General features: G+C 44.8%; 1 protein-coding gene across 5 annotated transcripts in view; it reads right to left on the bottom strand.

Moving 5' to 3' along the window:
* MFSD6 (major facilitator superfamily domain containing 6) overlaps positions 1–24,083 on the bottom strand; it is a 67,318-nt gene that overhangs the window by 41,772 nt on the left and 1,463 nt on the right. For 4 of the 5 annotated variants that reach the window (XM_041736985.1, XM_041736988.1, XM_041736983.1 and 1 more), the window contains exon 2: positions 1,720–3,316. In XM_041736985.1, coding sequence (XP_041592919.1) covers positions 1,720–3,263 — 1,544 coding nt within the window. In that variant the 5' untranslated portion in view covers positions 3,264–3,316. Of the gene's footprint in view, positions 1–1,719; positions 3,317–23,558; positions 24,063–24,083 lie in introns of all 5 variants that reach the window. The other variant, XM_041736984.1, reaches the window with a different exon arrangement.

Below are 24,083 nucleotides of genomic sequence, written 5' to 3'. Positions count from 1 at the left end.
CAAGACAGAATAGAAACTTTTCTTAGCATGTGAGAAGAGCCTAACAATTTCTTTGAAAATAGAACGCATGCTTGGGGGCCCTGGGGGGCTCAGCGGTTTAGGCGTGACCCCAGGGTCCTGGGATCGAGTCCCGCATCAGGCTCCCTGCGTTGAGCCTGCTTCTCCCTCTGCCTGTGTCTCCGCTTCTCCCTCTGTGTCTCTCATGAATAAATAAATACAATATTTAAAAAACAAAAGAAAGTAGAACGCATGCTCAGCCTCTGTACAGAGTCAACATTCCATTAACGCCAATGCCTGACTAAGGCAGGACACCTAGAACTTGGCTCGCTTAGAGGCCCTAACTGCTTTTCTGGGAATAAGTGACTGAATTCAAAGATGCTTGGTTGAGGGCAGAAGGCACGCATACACTCCAGCTGAAGAGAAGTGTCTAAATGCAGCCCGGTCGACCCTCAACGCCAGAGAATGCAAACTTGACCTGAACAAAGTGACAGGACATCCCAAGTCCTGGATATCACAAGACACTTTTCAAACTGGTCCCACTGAATGTGCCTCGGGGACCTTGTGGGTCTGGGAACCATGTACACAATGCTTCACTTTGTTTAGTGACAACAAAGGGGTCACAGATTTGAGAAACCAAAGCAGCAGGACACAGTCTCCCAAAGCAAAACCAACCAAACAAGACAAAATATTAATATTTGTTTGGAGGACAGAGTGATTCTAGGTTGAGTTTAAAAATTATATCAAATTATTCACATTACTGGTTAATTAAAATCTTCAGTTATTAAGGAAAAGGAAAGGAAAAAAGGATCACTGTCTCTTAAATCTCGTGTCTATCTCTCCTTCTGACTTTCTCAGAGATTCGAGTACCACACACAGATGTGTATGGCTGCTTCCTTTCAACTTCAGCAAGTTCACAGTTTAGGGAGGGGTACGCCACACGTGTCTCTGAGGTCAAAGCGCTGACGTGCAGCTGCCTCTACATTTTAGAGGCAATGATGGGGCAGGAAGCAGTATAAAAAGCAAGGACAGGGCAGCCCAGGGGTGTCAGCGGTTGAGTGTCTGTCTTCAGCCCAGGCCGTGACCCCGGGGTCTGGGGATCGAATCCCACATCAGGTTCCCCGCAGGGAGCCTGCTTCTCCCTCTGCCGGGGTCTCTGCCTCTCTCTCTCTGTGTCTCTCACGAATAAATAAATAAAATATTAAAAAACACATCATGTACGAATCTCCTCCACGTGGTATCACAGATTAGCCATTACGGGCGGGGTGGGGGGGTCACAGCTTCGTTAAATAGAACGGGCACTTCCACAGACCATATACTCACGCTCCTCTTATGTCAACAAGTGGCTGAGAATAACCGAAGGCTGAAAGACCCTAATCCACTTTCTGCATCTAGACTCTCCTTCACAAATGCCTGGGAGCAGCAGACCCTTCAAAGTCCCCAGAATAATCTAGTCCATGAGCCCTGTGCTCCTATACCTGACAGGTTCACTGCAGGGCCGCATGGCAGACAGACAGACGTGCGTTGTTTGCCTTAGATAACCCAAGTAGGCTCCCTCCTTCCTTCAGTTTCTATTTTGAGGCGGAGGAGCAGCAGAAGGCCCTTCCGGGGCGGCTCCAAACACCACCCCCACCCACATCCTTGGGTGCGCCCAGAGGAGCTAGAAAGTACAACAGGGTGAGGCCCACCCACCGAAGGCAGCAGTCGTAATCGCGTTCTTACCTGATGTGGCCAATCAACTCAATGAGCTTGTGGCTAAAAAAATAGGCTGTGAGCTCAGACACATGACTGAGGACTGAACAGACCCCAAAGAGGGTCGTGGTTCCATTCAAGTCTTCCAGATGCCAGTAGAGAAAGGTGAACACGAAGCCATACCCAAAGCCCATAAACCAGGCCACGAACAGCACGGAGCCGTACTGCACGCTGCAAAGCAGCCGGATCAGGTCCCAGAAGCTGAAGGCCTGCGGGTGGCCCGGTGCGCCTGGCGCCTCCTCCGAGGACTCTGTGGAGCTATTCCCCTCCACTTGCGGGATCTCCACCTCTTTCCCTTTACTCTCATTGTTTTTGAAATGGTTGTAGCGGAACCGGAACTGAGTGGCAACAATCAAAGCCAGGGTCATGAGAACTCCAAAGACGATGAAGACGACCTGGTAGTTGCGGTACTCGGGCGGCTTACAGCCCCTTCCATCGATGAGCACCTCTAGGTGAGTGTAGTCGATCCCGATGCCCACCGACAGCATCGCCAGGCCCCAGCCCAAGGAGCCCCACATGCGCTGCAGTCCGTAGCGGTCTCTGTGTTTCCCCAGATACTGAAGGGTTACAGTGTCCACAATGGTGACGGAGGAGGCACTGAAAAACTCTCCTATTATGACGACCACCAAGATCACCAAGAATATAGCCTCCACCTCTTGCTGATCATAAACAAGAGTGACTTGATCAGAAGGTAAAGACTTGGTGGTGACGACAGCAGTGGTTGTCTCTCTGGTTACGTCTCCTGGGAGGGTGGGGGCCACCGGGCTTGGACTAGAGGTAAAGTCCCTACCATGGCCAGTAATCTCATCTGTCTGGGGCGGCAGAGTGGGCGCACTGGTCTTGTTTGGAGCTGTCGAAAAGATGACAGCGTCTGTGACATTGGGCTCCAGCTCTAACATCACTGGCCAGGTGGATAGGAGCAGGCTCCTCCTGTCACGTGCTCGCGCTGACGTGGTGATGGAAGAGTTGGTCGGCGGGAGAGTTAGCAGGTGACTTGAGTTAGTGGGACGAGGTGTTGGGGGGATCTTTGGTACACATCTCAAGGTAGCAGGTTTGACAAATCCGATGCCCAGGTTGAACAAAACCCAACACAAAAGAGAAAAGAGGAGGACGATTTTGCCTTTTTTAAAGCGATCTGCAACAACACCCCAAAAGGGGGCACTGCAGAATTCAATGAAGTATCGGATACCAACTAGCAATCCACTCTGGCTGGGGGACATTCCCAGCTGTTTATAGTACACAGGCAGCAGCGGGTAAAGAGAGCCATAGGCAGAGTAAAAGAAAAAATAGAAGACCTTGGATATCAGAAGATCATTGTTTATTTTGACACAGTGTTTCTCTATCCAGTCTATCTCCTCTTCAGGAATAGCAGCTGTTTCCGTGGAGGTGGGTGTTGCATTGGAAGGTGGCTCCGGTTCCCTGGAAACACCATTAAAGGGATCGGCGAGAACGTACTTTCTCTTCTGCTCCTCCTCGTCATCAGTTAAGATGGCGACTTTATCATCTGACGCCATGGCTCCCCACCACCATCAGAAAGTCTGTGACCTTCGGAATCTTGACTGTTGGCCTGGAAAGTAAAATTTAAAAGATGGCTTAGTATGAAAATAACATTTAAGCCCAGAGCTCCATCTTGCAAGAAGCTAAGGAGTCTCAAACTGCGGCTCAAAATAGTAATTGTGAGAGAGACTTCTCCTACTTATCACTCGCAGCCACACAATACTAAGAAAAACAGCTTTCAAAGAATCAAATACTCTTTGCGGCCGCCGACTGACTAATTACATGTTCTAATGGCAGGTTTATAGCTCAGGTTCATTCTCAAATCTTTTCATTGATTCCTGGTGAAAATGTACAAATGAAAGAGATTACATCTAAACCAAATATAGAGAACTAAAAATAAACAGTATTTACAGTTTCTTGGTTTTACTTTTCAAACAAATCCACTGCACGTTTGAAGTGTAGAAATTCTAAAAAATCAAGGTCAGCTAAAACCATTCAGTTTCTATAGAAGCAAGCTTTTAACCACGACCACAAATGTGATGAGAAAGAGGGAGTCGGCTACACATTTGCAGTTGGAGTTGGTCACTCTAGCCCTCTAGCCGTGACAAGGATGTCCTGGTGAGGAAATGGCCTCTGTGTTGTTTATACTCCAAACATGTGCTTTTATGGATTGAAGTTTAACAAAGCATCAGGAAGAAAGGACCAGATACCATTCACTGAGTGCTTACTCTGTGCCAGGCTCAACGATCCTTAATGTATTAAGCTCATATTTATGACAATCCCTACTATCTCCTCTATGTTACAGAAGAGAAAAATGAAGCCCGGTGAGCTTCAACAACTCAGAAGGGGCAGAGTGAAGGTCCAAACCCAGAGATCGTGGCTTTGAGCTGTATACTCTAATGCACCACAACACACCGCCAAATGCTACACCCTTGACGATAAAATGCTATTAAGCCCTTTTATAAGGGTGTCTCTTCTGAAAGATAAGCAATAAATGGCATAAACTTATAGGAACTGTGCCATATTCCATCAGAATTCCCCTTTCTTCCATTATACAGATAATTAAAGAGTCCAAAGGTCTTGGGTCAAGATTCATCAAGCTGCCATCAACATATTCTGATGGAGGAGGTACACACATTAAATACCTAGTAATTCCTCTCACCTTGTATACCAGGGAGGAAGAACCTCACTTGCTATCCCTCGGAATAGATCTTGCTCTCCCTTTTCTCAAAACAAAGACTAACTTGCTGAACTTCTTCCAGAATCAGGCCTGCAAACATTTTAAAAAGAGCTACTAGGCAGACACTGGAAACACAACGTAATGAGACCCGTGTAATCTCAACTGCTCTGTTACCCCCCACAGCCAAGTGTCAACAATTAGCTGTAAGGTTTAAAAATGTTCCTGTATTTTCTTATTTTTAGGTTTAAGCATTCTTTTTTATTTGAGGTAAAATTCACCCAACAAAAAAGTAACCACTTGAAGTAAACAATTCAGTGGAATTTAGTGCATTCACAATGTTGTGCAACCCACAACTCTACCTCGTTCCCAAGTCGTGTTTTCCTCAGAGTGAAAGGAAAACTTGTTTTCCACACAAAACTTCAGGGAAAAGCAAAATCCAATCTTTTGCTGTCCAGCTGATCGTTCTATACTTATGTTTATCATTAGCACTTTCACCTATCCAAGTCAGCAGCCCCAATTCCATCTCACCACCTGAAGAGAACAAGAATTCTCCTTTGGACTTATTATTTATTTATTTACTTTCTTTCTTTCTCTCCTTTTTAAAGATTTTATCTATTTATTTGACCAAGAGCAATCGAGAGAGAGCACAAGCAGGGGGGAAGGGCAGGCAGGGGGAGGAGAAGCAGGCTCCCTGAGGAGCAGGGAACCTGCCATGCGGGGCTCAAACCCAGGATCCCAGGGATCATGACCTGAGCTGAAGGCAGATGCTTAACCGACTGAGCCACTCAGGTGCGCCCTTTGGACTTATTTTCTAAATTAATTTCATTTCTGAACTCAAATATCTGTTGCTTTTAAAGCGTATAAACGTTGCATGACACTTCTGGATGAAGATGGCAGATTGAGTAATCTGAGTACATCTGACCTCCATTCTTAAATCCCACTAACGTGACAACACACACAGACACACACATTTTTAAAGTCATAATCCAAGCTAGGAGAACTAAAGGGGCCATAAATGGAGCAATCAGATTATATTCTGGAGGCCAGAATATAATGAGACAATTGGAAAATAACTTAGTAGAGCTGAGAAAACTGAAAACTTGGATGACAGTGGGGAAAGCCAGTAATAATACAATTGATTACTCAGAATCCTTCAGAGGCTCATGAGTTGGCCATATTCGGTTGGAGTGTGTGTGTGTGTGTGTGTGTGTGTGTAGGCAGGGCAGGGAGGCTGCTGCTAACACAGTTGACTGAAGTCTCAGCTCCAACTAAGGACACTCAATTCCCTTCTGCATTCCACAAAGCTAACCAACTAGAGGGTTTTTTTTTCCTCTGGAGAGGATAACACAGAGGCTCTGCTGTCAGACAGAAACGGCCGGAGTTGAGGGTAGGGGTACCGTACTGAAAACAGGGCATTAAGTAAACATATACATCCTGATTCCAAGCCTTAACCCCTCCCCTAACCCCCATCCCACTTCCCTCACAAGGTTTACAGAAGCTGACAAGGCTTCCATCCTCCAGGCAGGAAACTGAGTTCTGCTCTGAAGATCCTGATACTGAAGCCTTCCCAACTAAATACTCCCCAAATCACTCTATGTGCAAGTTCAGTCATCGAGCCTTGCCAGTAAATATGAGCAGAATTGTGAGACATATGAGGGAAGTACCTGACATGAAAGACAGACCCAAAACAGAAAAAAAAAAATCAATATGGAGAAAATAGAAGCTATTTCCAGAATATATTATTTTCAGAAACAAGAAATGCAACTATCAAACAAAAATAAGATAATACATATTTTTCAAGAAGGAGGAGGATGAGAAGGTATAAAACGAATGGTTGAATGAAAAAGTTATAGAAAATTTTTCGTGGAAAAAAAGCATAAAGGATAAAGTAAGGGATGATATAAAATTAAAATTTAAGGCAACTACTTAGAAAAAAAAGACAATGACAACAATAAATAGACCCTTCACATCATAAAAATCAACTCCAGATGGACTGTAAACATAAAAAAATAATCTTGAAGATCTTAGAAGACGACTTATTAAATAGGATATAAGAGTGCTAAGCATTAAGGGAGAAAAAATAAATTGGACTACATTAAAAAAATTTTATAAAAAGGCAACATTGAAGATAGATATGTCAAGCCCAAGAGTAAAATAAGGTATTCTGGTGAGGATGCATATTATATATAACAGACAAAAGAGTATATCCAGATATATAGAGAATTCTTAAAAATCTATAGAGAGATGTCAGGTAGTCTAACAGGAAAAATGAGTAAAAAACTTCAACAGTCACTTCACAAAAGGGCTTATGCAAATGCCAAATAAATATGTAAAAAGATGCTCAACTTGATTAAAGTGGGCAGTAAAAGCAAATTAAAACAATGCAATAATACAACATATTCCCAAAACGGCTAAAATAAATAGGACAGATAATACCAAGTGCTGGTGAGGATGCAGAGTGACTGGAATGCTCAGAGATTGCAGATAGGACTGTAAATTGATACACTACTTTGATAACTGTTTGGGAATAGCTACCAAACCTGAATATATACCCGATGACAACTCCTAGATATATACTAATGTATTCACCAAAAGGACATCTACAAAAATGTTCACAGCAGAATAATTTTAATAGCTCAAAACTTTTGGGAACAACCTATTTATAGCAGAATATATAGACATGTTATATTCAGATAATGAAATACTGTACAGCAGTAAAAATAAATCATAATTTCATGCAATGACATGGATGAGTCTCACAAACATAATATGGACTGAGAAAAGCAAGGAGCAGAAGAGCACATGCCAATGATTCCCTCTATACTGACTCACAAAAGTAAGCAAAACTAACTTATGGTATTGAAAGTCAGGGTAGATTTTTGCTTCCAAAGAGATCAAGTAGACACACTTTTCCCTAGTGCTCCTGCGAAGGACAACTAAAAGTCTTGGACATCATATATAAGGCAAATGCAGAAGGCTCTGCAAGGTAGACAGAAGACTGCAGACTAGCTAGGGACCTTGGTACCCAAAGAACATGGGGATAAATGGGGCTAAAGAACTTGGAAATATCCATGAGTGCAGACCAAAACAACCCCAAGCAAATAAACAAACAAACAAAAACCCCAAAAGCCCACAAAGTCCTCCCTGGCTAAAGGATGCAGAAAAATGCAGCCCAGAAAAACAGAAAACTTTAGGTAATAATAATAACTGCTCTCCTTCAGCCAAATACCACAGAATGGGGTCTGGGGTTGGGGGGTAATGTGTCCTGACTCCCACCCCTACCAGCAATGGCTACAGGGGGAGCCTAGACTTCCATACTCACAGGCTATTAACAGGGCACCCAAACCCTTAAGCTGAGGTGGTATCGGAGAACACCGAGCAGGGAGCTAGGGCCTTCATCACTGCTAGGTGATAATGAGGCCTTATCTCCAAGACATCATTAGTGGAGAACACAGGGGATTCTCGACTTCCATCCCCACCTGTTAGTAATAAGACATCTCTACCTTTCCACCTGGGGTGGTGTCAGAAGAGGTCTAGTAGAGACTCAGGACTTTTACTACTACCCAGTAGTAACAAGGTTACTCCCCCATCCCCACTGTGGTATCAGTGGAAGCCACACAGGGAGCAGTAATGAGGCACTCTTATTCCTTCCAGCCGGGGAGGTATCAATGGATACCTAGTGGTGAGCCAGAACACCCATCTCTACCTCACAGTGATAAGGAGCTCCTTCATCATCAGGTGTCAAGAGGGGCAGAGTGTCGTAATGAGGCAGTATCTCCAATTCCCCTGCAACAGCACGTCAGAAAAATCCAGCTAGATCAAAAGGCTTAAATGTGACCCAGAGTTTCATAATATCCCAAATGCCCAAATTTCAATAAAAATAATGCATACCAAGAGCCAGTAAGACTTCAAAAAATGCTTCAACAAGCAATTACAAACATGTTTAAAAAAATGAAAAAAAGATAGAAAGTTGTAGAATAGAAACAGAAAGGGATATAATGTATAAAAAGAAACAAAATGGAAATTTTACAACTGGAAAAGACAATGGCCAAAATATAAAAAAACTCAATGGATGAACTCTACAGCAAAATGGAGGAGATGGGGGAAATGAGCAAACTGAAAGATAGAATATAGAAATTATGCAACTGAATAACAGGGAGAAAATAGACTGGGAAAAAAAAAATGAACAGAGCCTCAAAGACCTGTGGGACTAAAACAAAAGACTGAAGATTCATGTTATCAGAGTCCTGAAAGGAGAAGAAAAGGGCAGGGCTGAAGTATTCAAAGAAGTAAAAGCTGAAAATTTCTGAAATTGGCAAAAGATCTACAGATTCAAGAAGGTGAATACACTCCAAACAAGAGAAATCCACACCAAGACACATCACAGACACACGTGTCAAACTTGGAAACCAAAAACAAAAAAATCTTGAGAGCAGTGAAACAGGAGTCACAACCAATATGGGAAAAGAATTCAAATGATAGCAGATTTCTCATCAGAAACCACGTACACCAGAAGAAAGTGGTATAAGAATTGTCAACCCAGGGACGCCTGGGTGGCTCAGGGGTTAAAGTGTCTGCCTTTGGCCCAGGGCGTGATCCTGGAGACCGGGATAGAGTCCCACGTCTGGCTTCGGCATGAAGCCTGCTTCTCCCTCTGCCTGTGTCTCTGCTTCTATTCTATCTCTGTGTCTCTCATGAATAGATAGATAAAATCTTAAAAAAAAAAAAAAAAAAGAATTATCAACCCCAAGTCTTATATCCCTAAGAAAGACAGTCCAAACAACAGAAAACTACAGAACAATATCCCTTATAAACACAGACATAAAAATCCTTAACAAAATATTAGAAAAGAAAATTTAGCAATATATAAAAAGAACTGTACACTTTGACCAAGTGAGATACAAGGCTATTATATTCCAAGGATACAAGGCTAGTATAATACTTGAAGATCCACCATACTAACAAGCTAAAGAAACAAAGTAGAATCCTATTAATCAGTGCAGAAAAAAGATTTTGACAAAATTAAACACTCATTCATGAAAAGTCTCAGAAGAATAGAAACTTCTTTCATTGGATAAAGATCTACAAAAACCTACAGATAACATTATACTTAGAAGTGAAAGACTAAATGCTTTTTTTCTAAAATAAGAAACAAGGCAAGATCATCTGGTCTTATCACTCTTATGCAAGACTATTGAAAGCTCTAGCCATTTCGATAAAAGAAAATGAAAGTAAATAGCTCAAAAAGAAATAAACGGTCTCTATTGGATTGTGTAGGAAATCTCAAGAAATCTACAAAATCTCTTGGAAAGAAAAAATATTTAAATATAAATTAATGCAAAGGACTATATGCTGAAAACTACAACATGCTGAGGAAAGAAATAAAAATCTAAGTAAGTGGACAGACGGGGCACCTGGTTGGCTCAGTCAGTTAAGGATCTGACACTTCATCTTAGCTCAGGTCTTGATCATGTGTAGCAATGGCTAAAGTAGAAATCGTAAAAAATAAAATAAAAAATAAAATAAAATAAAATAAAATAAAGTAAAAATCATGACACCACCAAATTCTGACAAGGATAGGAAGAACCTAGTTCACTCATACATTGTTGGTGGGGATATAAAATGGTACATCCACTCTGGAAAGCACTTTGGCAGTTTCTTAATCTAAATATGTGACTACCCTATGACCCAGCACTCACACTTTTGGGCGTTTATCTTAAAGAAATGAAAAAAACTTCACACAAAAACCAAGACACAAATATTTACAGCAGCTTCATTTGTGACACCCCCTAACTGGCAATAAAGCAGATATGGTTCAGTGGACAGACAGCTCTACAGCCGTGGCACATCCATACTACGGGATATTATGCAGCAATAAAAGACCACAAACTAGAGGTACATAGGATAACCTGGGTAGATCTCCAGAGAACAAAAGTAAAGAGTGGGGAAAAAAGCCAATCTTAAAAGATTACATACTGTAGGATTCCATTCACATGTCATTCTTGGGGTGACAAAATTACTGAAATGGAGGCTGCATAGGGATTGCCAGGTGTTCCATAGGGAACAGAGGATGAAAGTGGTGGTAGCCCCAGAAGACAGACGTGAGACATTCTGGTGGTGGCAAAACGTTCCGCACCTTGGCCATATCCATGTCAGTATCCTGGTTACGCTGTTGTACTAGAGTTTTACAAGATGTTACCGCTGGGGAAAAATGAGCACAGGAAAAAAAAAAAAAATGAGCACAGGATACTTGGGCTATAGGTGTTATTTCTTTTAACTGTATGTGACTCTACAGTTCTCTCAAAACAAAAAGCTAAATTTTTGAAATAGTAGTTCCCTTTGGGGAAGATAGTGACTAGATGGGGGTTTCTAGGGTGCTGAGAATTTTATGGTTTTTTGATCTGGGTCTTTACCAGATCAAATGTGGTGGATGTGTTCAATGTATAAAAAGGTCACTGATTTACATTACTTTTTTCTTTTTTTTTTTTTTTAATTTTTTTTTAAATTTATTATTTATTATAGTCACAGAGAGAGAGAGAGAGAGAGAGAGAGGCAGAGACACACAGGCAGAGGGAGAAGCAGGCTCCATGCACCAGGAGCCCGACGTGGGATTCGATCCGGGGTCTCCGGGATCGCGCCCTGGGCCAAAGGCAGGCACCAAACCGCTGCGCCACCCAGGGATCCCACTTTTTTCAAAAAAAGAAAAAAGACCTTAAGAACTTAAACTATGAAGAAGAATAAAAGAAAAGAGATGAAAGTAGGAGAGAAAGGACAAGGCAAATACAGGATCATCCAGAAAGGTGTCTAAAAAACTGGAACTCTAAGAAGAGAAAACAGAGAAAATTAAGAAAAGGAAAATTTTTTGAACCAAAAATATTTCTCAGAACTGAAAGCTATGAATTGTGTGACTGCAATGACCCACTGAGTGTCCAATGCAGAGAATAAAACAGACCCAAGCCAAAGCACATCATTAAGATTTCGGAACACAAGGACCAACGGATGACCCTACAAAGTCTCAGAGAATAAAATGCATCACATAATAAGGATCGGGAACCAGAGATGCCTCCACACTTCTCAACAATGACAGCAGAAGCTATAGCCCGTCAAATCATTATTCAAGTTTATAGGTGAAATAAAGACACTTTATATACGGGATTTCTCAAAAAATATACCTCTTGTTTCTCAGGCTGTGTGCCACCAACACGGGACTAAATCAAGGGAGAGGAAGACACGGGATACAGGACAGAAAAGACCCGGCGTGGGTGGGAGGCAAAGGGGCACGAGCTCGCTGGTGGCTGGAGATCCCGAGTGCCAGCGCGCTCCCGACACACAGGACAGCGGGGGTCCAGGGCCGGCCTGAAGGCTCCCGGGGCCCGCAGCACAAGGACACTGCAGGGTAGCAGTGCATCTGAGTGTGTTCGGGCACTGGTGAAGTCAGGGACGAGTTAGTGGTGAGGACGGCGGAAGTGGAGCAAGAACATCACAAGAAAACCGAAAGTGGCACAGGAAAAGGGAACTAGCCACGGTCTACTAGGTGACTCAGCTGTGACTACAGTCTTACCCCGCAAGTAGGGAGGCCGGGGCTCCCCCAGCTGCCGCGTCACACGCGGGGAAGGTCCGAGAAGACACGGCTGAACCGGGGCGGGGGGCTGGGGCAGGAAAGGAGCAGGTAATGCGCACACTTAGAAACCAGGAGTTAGGAACGCAAGCATTTGATCTAAAACTACACCGGCTGCAAATATCCCAACAGCAGTGGGAAGGCAGGGGAAGCGAGTGGCGGGTACAGTCTTGTGGTTCTCCTTTTAAGCAAGCCTTATAAACTTGTTCATGCTTCTAAAGAACTTTGTACATACCTGTCTCTGCTTTAAAAAAATAAAAATCAAAACTAAAAAATATGCAGTCATATGAGCTTTATCTTTTTAAAAGACAATAATTAAAAAAATAATTAAAAGCAGCTACCAGTATCCCTCTATCACAGACTAAAAATAATTTTCAGAATTGTACAGAACGAGCTCTGACTACGAATTTCACTCAGATGGCATTTAATTACCTTCCATAGATCAATGCCGAGTCTTTAATAAGTAGGTCATAGAAGGACACAGTCCTTTTGAAAGGGCCTAAGTCTCTGGCTTGTCCAAGTGACAATGAGAACTGATGCCTAAAGGCTAATTCAAAGCTGCAAAACACCGTACGTTAGGAAGCTGAGTTAGGCCTTGAGTCACTCTCTCCCAGACCATTCGCTCTCCACCATCTTATTCAAATGATTTTTGATTATCATATGGTCATGCAAGGTTTCCCTTGTCCCATGAGTCCAGATGTCAAGTAGTTCTCCAAGTATCAACAAATGCAAAGTAGTCAAGGGAAGGTTCCTCTCTTATAACATTCGGTACCTTGGTATGAATGTCACATCCAGTAACTTCTGTAAGAATCCCAATTCTCAAAATACAAGCAAAAACTTTTAGTTTCCATTCAGGACATTAATGTTTAGACTTAATATTTTCAGGTTATATTTAGATTTTGAGGGAAAAGATAAACTAAACAGTCACATTTAATACAGCGACAAAATACAATTTAACTATAATCATCTGTGCAATCATAGGATCAGGGACAAAAAGAAGCAAATAAACCAAAACCACCTCTGTATTTTAATAAAATTAAAATACACCCCCAAAGTAGGGCATGCTTCGGCTGACTTCGATCACATTTAATCTGCCATAAGGATTCACAGAACAAGTATAAAGAGCAGTAAAAGGGGTGCCTAGGTGGCTCAGCGGGTGAGCGTCCGCCTTGGGCTCAGGCTGTGACCCCAGGGTCCCGGGATCCAGTCCTGCATCGGGCTCCCTGCAGGGAGCCTACTTCTCCCTCTGCCTGTGTGTCTGCCCCGCTCTGTGTCTCTTGAATAAATAAAATCTCTCAAAAAAGCAGTAAAAATATTTATATGCTGGATGAAGTACTTAATCTGTTTACAAACCGAGGAGAGATCTGGTTTATTCAGGAGTCTAACAACATGAGCCCATTAAGCTAATGCTTTGTTTAAACCTCTGAGCCTTTTTTTAAAAAAAAATTTTAAAGAAACTTTTAAAAGGAGAGAAGACAGTTCAAGTCATGCACAGAATTAAATTTATGAAATTCTCTGAGAAATCTCTCCTGTAGGTTTGCAGTTAATCCTACTTGGATAAAAAGGGGTTTTGTTTACTAGACAAGCAGAAAGCTTTTCTCACCCAGCACTCTCTGATGACAGTAATCAACACCACACTGTGAAAATATAACACAACCTCTTAAAACCTGGAAAGACATCGTACCAGTACTTACACCGAGTCATTCAACTGGCAGGTATTCCTGCATTATTGATGACAGGTGATGAAATCATTCTTGTTAAAATTGACAGCTATCTTCATTATGCATTTAAATGGAAACTGCTCAAACGCACATGGAGGTAACCACAAATATATGAGTATGGAAATGGATTCAGTTTTTCAAGGAAGGAAAAAAACCCTTAAACCTGAATATATCATTTGGAATAATAATTGCCAAAGATCAGATTTACAGACACTATCACGTAGCAGCAACATAACTATCAGCGATGGAGGGAACCAGTCCCTGGATAACACAGAAAGGACGGTCCTCCTGGCGCCATTTCCATCATAACTCAGTAATGCCCCGAGACCAGTACTGAAGCTGCAAAAGGGGAAAATCCACTTTTTGAAACCTCAGAGCTCCTTTATAGCTGAACCAAATTGTGAAAAAGTCACAACTGGTTCTAGTCCTGCCAGCCCAGCCTGACCCTCCAATGTCCAGCCTGAGCTCTCCAGACACTCACTGCTTCCCACGGCTGAGGCCAACAGCATCCACCTGGACTGAAACTCCTCCCAGAACCTGCCATCCCTGTTATTCTTGGTGGACCTTTCCCAGCTCATAGCAAAACCGGTCTGCCGGGTGACAAACAAACTGATCCAAACAGTGGCTAATACATACCTTGTGGCTGGCCATCCTGACAACATATCTGTATTTTCAAATCATTATCACGGTTACTACTAACCACCACACAACAAGACTTAAGTAATCGCTGCTATAGGCTGAAGACGTATTAACTTGTGTAATCATCACCACAGCTCTCTGGAGGAAGATTACTTTCCCAACTTTACGATGAGGAAAATGAGCCACGGAGAAGGTAGATGATTAGCTCAAGGTCACTAGGGAGTCAGCTGCAGAGCTGGGATTCAGATCCAGACAGTGTGGGCTCTTCGCAGGTGCTAGGTCTCAAAAACGCATCGTGGAGCTACGAGGCAGGGATGTTCAAAACGTGGTCGTGGGCCTCAAAGACTTGCTCTGTGGTGGACAAGGTGAGCCCAAAACACTAGGAAGATTTATTTTTTATTTTTTTCACTAGGAAGATTTAAATGACAAGTTCCAAGAACGACGGAGCAGAGGCTCCATGGCACTGCGTAATTAACAGGGAATGTTAGACAATGGGGTGCTTCTGAAGCCCAGAGCCCCGACTTCAGATAGAGGGGGTCAAGAGAACGAGAGGCTTAACTTGAACCCTGGAAGATGTGTAGGATTTGCTTTGGGCGAAGACGAACGGGTAAACGATTCCAGGATAGGGGAAAAGAAGAGACCACAGGAGATCCGTAAAATGTCAATCCTGGGGCTGAGGACACGATGCTAGCGCACAGCGACAGATCACAGAGGGCCCTACGGATGGGGCGAAGGGTGGCAGGACAGAAAATAATACGTTAGAGACTTGTATTGAAAACTAAAGATGGGGGGATCCCTGGGTGGCGCAGCGGTTTGGCGCCTGCCTTTGGCCCAGGGCGCGATCCTGGAGACCCGGGATCGAATCCCACATCGGGCTTCCGGTGCATGGAGCCTGCTTCTCCCTCTGCCTATGTCTCTGCCTCTCTCTCTCTCTCTCTGTGTGACTATCCTAAATAAAGAAAAATTAAAAATAAAAAAAAAAAAAAAAAAAAAAAAAAAACTAAAGATGGGGCAGCCCGGGGGGGGGCTCACGCCGCCTTCGGCCCAGGGTGTGACCCCGGGGTCCCGGGATCGAGTCCACGTCGGGCTCCCTACAGGGAGCCTGCTTCTCCCTCTGCATCTCTCATGAATAAATAAATAGAATCTTTAAAAAAGAAAACTAAAGATGATCTTTAATCCAACATATTTAAGTTTAGCACCAGGCACTGAACGGGATGTTTGGTGGGCGGTGATTCCGATGGTGAGGGAAGGCCCAGTCCCTGCCAACCCAGGGTAGCAAGGGAGAGGGGTAAGCCCGGCCGCTGCACAGTGAGCAACATGCTGACACAGAAGCAAGCACAGCTGACATGGCCCGGAGCGGGGGTGGGGTGGGGGGGTGGGGGGGGTTAAGAAGTCTTCGAGGGAGAGAGTAGCCGCAAGAGGAGGAGCAGGTGAGGGCCTGATGGAGAAGAGCGGCTTCGCTGCGGAGGCGTAGCTGAGGGGGGGCTGGAGGCCGGCGGAGGCAGGAGCCACTTCTGTCTCCTCACCGACAAGCTGAGGAACGCAACGCCGCTGCCCACTAGGTAGCTGCGGGGCTGACAAGCCGAGGCTCGCGAACTCCTAGCGCAGCGCCTGATCCACAGCTGAACTCCGTATTAGTTATTCTGGGAGCAACGGGGAGCCACAGAGGAGCAGACAACGGCCACATTTGTACTTTGTGAAGATCATCGAAGCTTCACTGTGGAAAACAGAATGGCAATATTTTGCTACTGCAACCCCTGAGATTTCCTAACGTCCGATCTTTTATTTTAGTGTACTGGCCTTAACGCTAATTATAAACAGGAATATCCTGTGATAGAATTTTGTTTTTTAAGATTGATTTATTTATTTAGGAGAGAGACAGAGACAGAGAAGCAGCAGGCTCCCCGCTGAGCAGGAGCCCGACTCAACTCGGGGCTGGACAGCGGGACCCTGAGACCAAGAGCGAAGTCAAAGCAGCAGCTTAACCTACTGAGCCACCCCGCTGCCCCTACAATGACCTTGCATAGTACTTACTCTAGGAACTGCAGTTTATGCAATCTTTTAGGACACCCGAGAAGAGAATAAACTTACCGTATCTTTCTGACTCGACTGCTCTCACACTGGAGCTGTGCTGAGACTTGCCAAAGGGCAAGTCTCAATAAAGACTAACAAGCGCCTGGCGGTGGTCTGTATACACACATATATGTATGTATATATCACTTTACTAAAGCGTAACGTGACGTAGATTAATTTTAGGAAGTGCAGAGAGAAGCTCCAGTTGCTCTCCTGGCTTTAACAAATCAGTGCCTCTTTGAGCTTCCTCTTTATTCATATTGTGAAACGGGGCCCAGAACACAAACCCAAGTCAACTAACTCACAGAGCGATCCTAGGGCTCAAATGAAAATAATGCATGACAAAGCATTTTTCTTTTCTGGTTCTTAAAGACTTATTTTATTTTAGAGAGACCAAGAGCGAGACTGACTTTATGTTTATATCCATTTCCACGTCCTCAGACTGTTTTACTGGGCAGGGGAGGGGAGTGGGGTTGGGGAGGAAGCCCCCTCCCTAGAGGTCGCACTGCGGCCCAGGGGCTGGAGGGGTGACCAGGCCTCTCCGGGTCTCTCCAGCCCCCGTAGGAACATTCTAGTTATGTATGTAACATATTCAACGCGAAGGATAGGGGCTGAAACCCTAACCGGGCCCCCTTCCCCCCGCCGAAGCATGTGAAGGGAACAAGGCCCTGTGGCCGCTGCCGGGTGCGGCTGTGGGGAGGAAATGGTCCCTGAAGGTGACTCTAGTCAGAAGGGCCACGGGGATTTTCACTTTCACTTTGTGGAAGACACACCTAAATATAATTTAGAGCCTGTCGCTGAGGTCACTGGACCCTATCAGGCATCACAGGAGCAAACTCCCCGTCGTTGGTTTTAGGCCGCGGGCTGGGGCTGGGTACCAGGCCAGGGGCTCGTTCTGGGAACTTGAAGCAGGCCCCAGAGCCGTGCTCCCTTCTTCAGCTTTGCGCGACTTCCCGCTTCACACAAGCCCCGGGCGAGGGACGGACACGGTTCAAGTCACAGCACGAGCAGGTGTTTCGAGCCCCAAGCGGGTCCCCCGAGGGCAGCACCCAAGGGAGGCGGGGGCAGCCCCGGGAGAGGCCCGAGCCCAGCAGCTCCCCAAGCACGGTGACCAGCGCAGGGCAGGGGACGGAGCAGGCAGCCGGCCGGGACCGGGCACCTCGGCATCCCCGGGGGCCGGGTCGGGGTGCCCCAGGCCCCAGCGCCTCAGCATGCTCTTCTCCCTCCAAGCGCCAGCGCGCGCGTTCACTCGCTCACTCACAGGTTTTAAGTAACGTCTACGCCGCCGCCGCCATGAGGCTCGAGCTCACAACCCGCGGCCAGGAGCCTCCTGCACCTGCCCGCTGGCCTCTACATCAGAGGAAACCCTTCCTGCAGTCTGGCCTGCGGCACAACCGCCCCAAGGCCCCTCCCGAGCCCCCCGCAGCCTGGCGCGGACCCCCAGTCACGGCTTCCTCTGGGGCCACGCGTGCATGGCGGGAGCCCTGAAGCTCCAGGTGTTTAAGAGCAGGAAGCAGACGCCTCTCGCAGTCGCCTTCTACTCATTGTCAAATGTCACTGTGACCCTTCCCGGCTTCCCATCACGCGTCTCCTCCCAGACGGGGACCCTACCAGCGCCACTGCTTTGCCCCTGAAAGCCTGGAAAACCCATGAACGTTGACCCGGCGTCCTGAGAGCCCCTGCGGGTAACAGAACAGGCCCCGCTGGAGGGGCCCTCCTGGGCAGGATGGCCTGGGGACCCTGGTCACAGGCCACAGCGGCCAGGGACCCGCGAGTCCTCCCGCAGCTCCTGAGAATGGGCTGTCACCTGATCATTCGCTGTTCCAATGAAGACAAACGCAGCCTTTGTTTCTTTGCTGAAAAGTCAACACAGAAAATCTTAGACTTAACTTTCCCAACCGTGAGACGAAAGATTTTTAAATGGTTCATACCGAAAGAAGTTATTTGCTTAACGTTTTAGAGAAAGCCTTTCCTCAATAAATTTTTGTTTTCTATATCTGAGAAGCAATTCATATAGAAGATACGTTAATTAAAAAAAATTAAATTACAATTCTATTCAAATGCTTTTTGGTTTATCGTTGAATCTTGTTATGTGAATCTGTTTCATACAGAGACACTTTCAAGTCTTTTCAAAAAAGGATTCAAGTAAATATATTAGTATAGGACGATGGGTTCAAGATCCAAAAACACTAGGAACACAAGACAAGCAGACTGTGCAAAATAGGAATTTTAAGGAGAAATAAAAATACAACTCTAGGTTATTAGTAATAAAACACTAGGTCAGAGGGATCCCTGGGTGGCTCAGCGGTTGAGTGTCTGCCTTCAGCCCAGGGCGTAATCCTGGGGTCCCAGGATTGAGTCTCATGTCGGGCTCCCTGCATGGAGCCTGCTTCTCCCTCTGCCCGTGTCTCTGCCTCTCTCTCTCTCTCTCTCTCTCTCATGAATATATAAATAAAATCTTTAAAAAAATAAAACACTAGGTCAGAGCACTAATGTGCACGTGCACGCACACACACACGGGTACTTGATCGAAGCCTGGTCAGTAGGAGACTGCTGCTACTACTTGCCGTTCTGACACTGTTAAGACACTGAGGACAAGAAGAGAATCAAAGAAAGTACAGTCTATCCATTAGACAAGGCATTTTAAACAGAAATTTATAGGTGCTCAGATACATCTTTCATGAATTTATAATTTTTTTAAAGATTTTATTTACTTATTAATGAAAGACACAAAGAAGCACAGACACAGGCAGAGGGAGAAGCAGGCTCCATGCAGGGAGTCCGATGCGGAACTCAATCCCAAGACTGCGGATCATGCCCTGAGCCAGGGGCAGGTGCTCAACCGCTGAGCCATCCAGGTGTCCTGAATTTATAATTTAGATCAAAATACAGACCTCAACATTTAAAGTACATTTTTCTGCAGACATGCAGCTACGATCTATGATTTTTACTTATATCCCCTAAAAGCTATTATCTAAAACAATAATTTATAACCTCAGCACATTCCAGTATATGTAATCTAAAATAGCTTCTCATACGGTTAGAACTCTGCTAACTTTAGAGTTAACATGAGCTACCAGTTTCTTTCAGAAAAGACTGACTACCCAGCCCATTCAAGTGAAAATACACACATGCCCTACCAATACCTTTGGAAATGAAAATATTCAGCCCTGCTAAGGATGGAATGGTAGGCAAGGTTTCTCTCATTCACTGAGAGAAGTAGAGCTTTTCTAGAATGCAAAGATTCAAGTACAAGGATATTCATTTCAGGAGTTTTCATAATCATCAGAACTGCAGCACAGGACACAATCAGCAATAGGAGAAGCTACAGATGTTGTGGTACAGCCCTATGAGAGCAAAACAGAACTTAAAAGAACTGAGTTAATATAGAATATGGAGAAATGCTCATGATCTCTGCATTATTTTAAGCTAGAAAAAGCAGGACGCAAACCCCTATATATCCTAAGAGTTTATACTTACGATAATGCCTACTTCATGTGAAATATGCTTTAGAAAGAGACTTGAAAAAAATATCATGTTAGTAGCCTATCTCTGAAAAGTTACGAGTTACTTTAATTTCTTATACTTTGCTGGATTTTCCTCCAGTGAGCATTTATCACTTTAAAAAATACATATAAAAGAGGCATTATTTTAAAAACAAAGCATTTGGGTTACAATCAGGACACTCCTTGATCCTGGAGTTCCTGAAAAGCCACAGGAGTTGCTAAATTGAAAGGGCTGATCCCCATTTACTTGTAGAGACAACTGAAAAGTCTAAGAATTTTAGACATTTTTAAAAGATTTTCTATCTTCATGATGGCAAGAATGTGGAAAAAGGGGAACCCCTGTGCACTGCTGATGGAATGTAAATTGGTGCAGACACTATGAAAAACACAATGGATACTCCTCAAAAAATTAAAAATGGAACCACCACAGGATCCAGTTTGCTGGGTGTTTACCCAAAGATGATGAAAACACAAACTGGAAAACGTGTATGTCTCTCGGTTTATTCCAGTATTAGCTACACTAGCCACGCTGTGGAAGCAACCCATGCATCCACCGATGGACGAGTGGATAAAGAAGAGGCGGTATATACACATACAATGGAATATTAGCCATAAAAAAAGAATGAAATCTTGCCGTTTGCAACAATATAGATGGACCCACAGGGTCTAAGGCTAAATGAAACAAGTCAAACAGACAAATACCATATGATTTCACTTACGGAATCTGAAAAACAAAGGGAAGGAACAAAAAATAGAATCAGATTCTTAAATACACTGAACTGGCTGTTGCCAGCCAGGAGGGACATTGAGAGAATCGACAAAACAGAGGGGATTGAGAGGTAGAAACTGCCAGGTAATATGGGGATGGAAAGCACAGCATAGTCAGTACCACGGCACCAACTCCGTAAGGCGACGTGTGGTAACTAATGCTGCGGAAGCATGCCAGGACTACGGCCTCCTCAAGCCACTGCGTTAGGCCTGCAACTAACGTAACATTGCACTTCTGCTATATTAATAAAAAATAATATTAAAAAAAGATGTCACACCTTCAAAATATAAGGAACCTGTTCAAATAGTAAATAAAATTAAAGTGCACTTCATTTTTACTCTCTGAAAGCATGGCCACAAAATCTTTTATTCAAACTCCCTCATAAAGGTGAACTCGGGTCTCACTTGCTCGTTGACACAGCTCCACAGAAACTACTTCCCAATGGAAGGAAGAAGGGGCTGCCCAGAGGCTGGAAAGCTTCCCGCGGGAGCAGGCCAGGGCTGCTCCGGCCACAGGTGTGCACGGCCACCTCGTGCCCCCATGGTCAGCGGGGCCGCGGGCTGCGAGCATTGAGGGGCCCTGCTCACCTCCGGCCCGAGTGAGCGCCACCGTCACCCTGTCCCCAGGCATGCCCGGCCCAGCCCGGTCCCCGCGCTCGGGGCTGGCCACCTGTCCGTCCTGCTCCTGCGGTGCCCGGGCAAGGCCCAGACAAGGCCCAGGGAGGGCAGGGCCGCGGTGCCCGCCCTCCCGCCCCACCCCTGGCACGGTTGGGCCACACAGCAGGCCTGCTGGGACAGCTTCGGTCCCCCTTCCAGCTCTCCTGTGGCCCCCCCGAAGCCAGGCCAGCCCCTCAGCCGCTGACTCACCAGGGCCAGGCTCCACTCGGCCCCCACCCCCCTTGGGCCTCGGATCAAACACCTCTTCCGAGTCATTCAAAGGTGCACCTGCCTGTCTTCTACTTGCCAACCCTGAATTGTTCATCCCTTCTCAAACACACGCAGGAACACAGGTCCACAAAGGTGTCCGGGCCATCCTCTATCCATCCTCTTTGGTACCTTTCTCAGAGCCCGGATTTCAACCCGATGGCCCCATCCTGTCCCATCCCAGCACCCCCAGCACCCCGAAAACATGGCGGGGCTGCCAGGGCCTGAGGCACCTATGCAAGCCTCAGACCCCCTTTCAACAGTCCTCCCCACATCCTGCCCGGCACGTGGGACCCAGGCAGGAGGAGGCTTTTTTTAATCCAAAACTCTGGGAAGGTTTTGTGGGTGCTGAGACAGGGGGTGTGGGTGTGCATGGGAGCTGCACATACCCACAAGCTAGCACAAGAGCTGCAATATCTACAACAAACACATATCGATAGATAGGATCAAGGTTCAGGTGTTTCACATATAGGTTATTTTGGTTTGCTTTTCTTTTCTTTTTTGGGCTCTGCACCAATAAATCATCGTTTTAACAAACGACCCTGACAGTTTCCAAAAGCTTCCCGGCCAACCAAACTAAGCCAGTGCCATTTGACAATAGAGAAGTATCTTCTAGACATGAAGAAGAAAAACCAGCTAGGGAGCAAATGTTACTGAAAACAACAACGGGGCTAAAGTACCACATTATGTGCCGTTCGGGATTTAGGGCAACAAATCAGGCTGACACAGACCCTTAAAAAACAAGTCCAAACCTAACTTCATAAAGAAAAAAGTAAAAGCACCCTCTGATCATCGCATCGCCCTTCCTTCAGGTAGGCAATGTGAATGGTTTGGGGACAATGTGGTGTATGCGTGCCTGCATAAAATACACAGATATAAATTTCTTTTTCAATTTCCTTTTTTTAATGTACTGTATCTTGATATTTCCCTAGCCAATGTACCAAAGTGACTAACAGAGATATTTACATTTATTGCATATCTCCCTTTCTTTACGCTCAGTTGCTAAATCAAGATTTACGGAGTAGAGAAAGAAGTAAAACCAAAAAAACCCGTCAGCCTAATACTAAATATATCCTTGGTTACTTTCATTTTTCTTACACTTGCCTTCAACCTAAAAATGGTGAGAACGAATGGGTAAATATACATGCATTAACATGCACACGACATAAATCTATAGATTACCTTACATAGATAAATGTTAACATCTAATATACATACACTGAAATATAGTTAATTTTCAAAGTCAAAAAGCAAAAGAGGCCACCTGTGTAAGTGGTGAGGCCCGTGGACCCTGAATGAGGAGGAACATCATGTGGGAATTTCCTAGGCTTTGGAGCCAGAGACATGGGGTCAAATCTAACTCCCCTTCTCACTGAGATTATGTGGTTTGTGTAACTCTTTAAGTCTTCTCAGCTTCCCTTTCATCATCCACGATGCTGGGGGAAAGACTTCTATCACGGAGACTTAGAAATTAAGTGTGGAAGATGGTGTTTTGAACACAGTAAGTGCTCAAAAAAGTGCCTTATTACTATCAACACTCCAGACAGACTTAGTGACCCAACACCTCATGCCACCAAACGTGCAGAACTGGTTTGTATCTTTGTGTTTTAGTTTGCCTTATCTGTACAGAAACTGAAAAGACCTTAGGAATAAATTATTATAAACATGCTTGTTAGCTTTAATGCATTATTGAAATTGGATCCTCTGTGCTACTCCCCCAGCGTCTTGCACTGGCCTCAGCAGCAATGTTCCAGCCTCCTCCTAAGCAATCCTAAATTTTACTTCCTTCCAGCTTGCGATAAACACAAGCCATCTGGCTATCTCAATGACTGGAGGTATACTGAATGTCTGCTAATGGCCAGCTGCTCAAAAGCCAATCTTACCAATGACTAGGGCTCCGTCCTCTCTCTTACTTAGCAAGGCTGTCAGTGATGCACACGTTTAGCTGGCTAGCTCCCGGCGTCTTGGGGGAAAGATGCTCTGCAGACACCAGCAATCCGCTAAATACACAGCTGTGGTTGGTCAACTGTCATCTATGTTGACATCAGATTTCCACAAAATCCGGAACTTCTTGAACAATTAAGGGGAATGGTGGCCGCTCTCCCATCCATCCAACCATCTCTTTTTACATGTGAGAAAACTGAGGCCCAAGGTGTGACAAGCCCAAGGACACACGACTCTTTGGACACCAACTGTCATTACAACTCAACTCTTGAACATTTTTTTCGCCAAAACCTTTAGGCAAGGCTTTACCTGTTCCAGGAGATCTGTAAGGTGTTGATTAAATATTTCTGGATAAAAAAGAAAAGCCCGTGGTTGTGAACGCGTGTGGGAGAGATAGGCTGCGCCTTGTGCCTGCCTTAAGGGTAATCAATCCACCTGCCTGTCTGCGTGGGGAGAGATAAACG

Source organism: Vulpes lagopus, chromosome 22 (genome assembly GCF_018345385.1).
Source record: "Vulpes lagopus strain Blue_001 chromosome 22, ASM1834538v1, whole genome shotgun sequence".
NCBI classification, from domain to species: domain Eukaryota; kingdom Metazoa; phylum Chordata; class Mammalia; order Carnivora; family Canidae; genus Vulpes; species Vulpes lagopus.
Note: the sequence above shows the minus strand (reverse complement) of the source record. Positions and strands in the feature narration are given on the sequence as shown.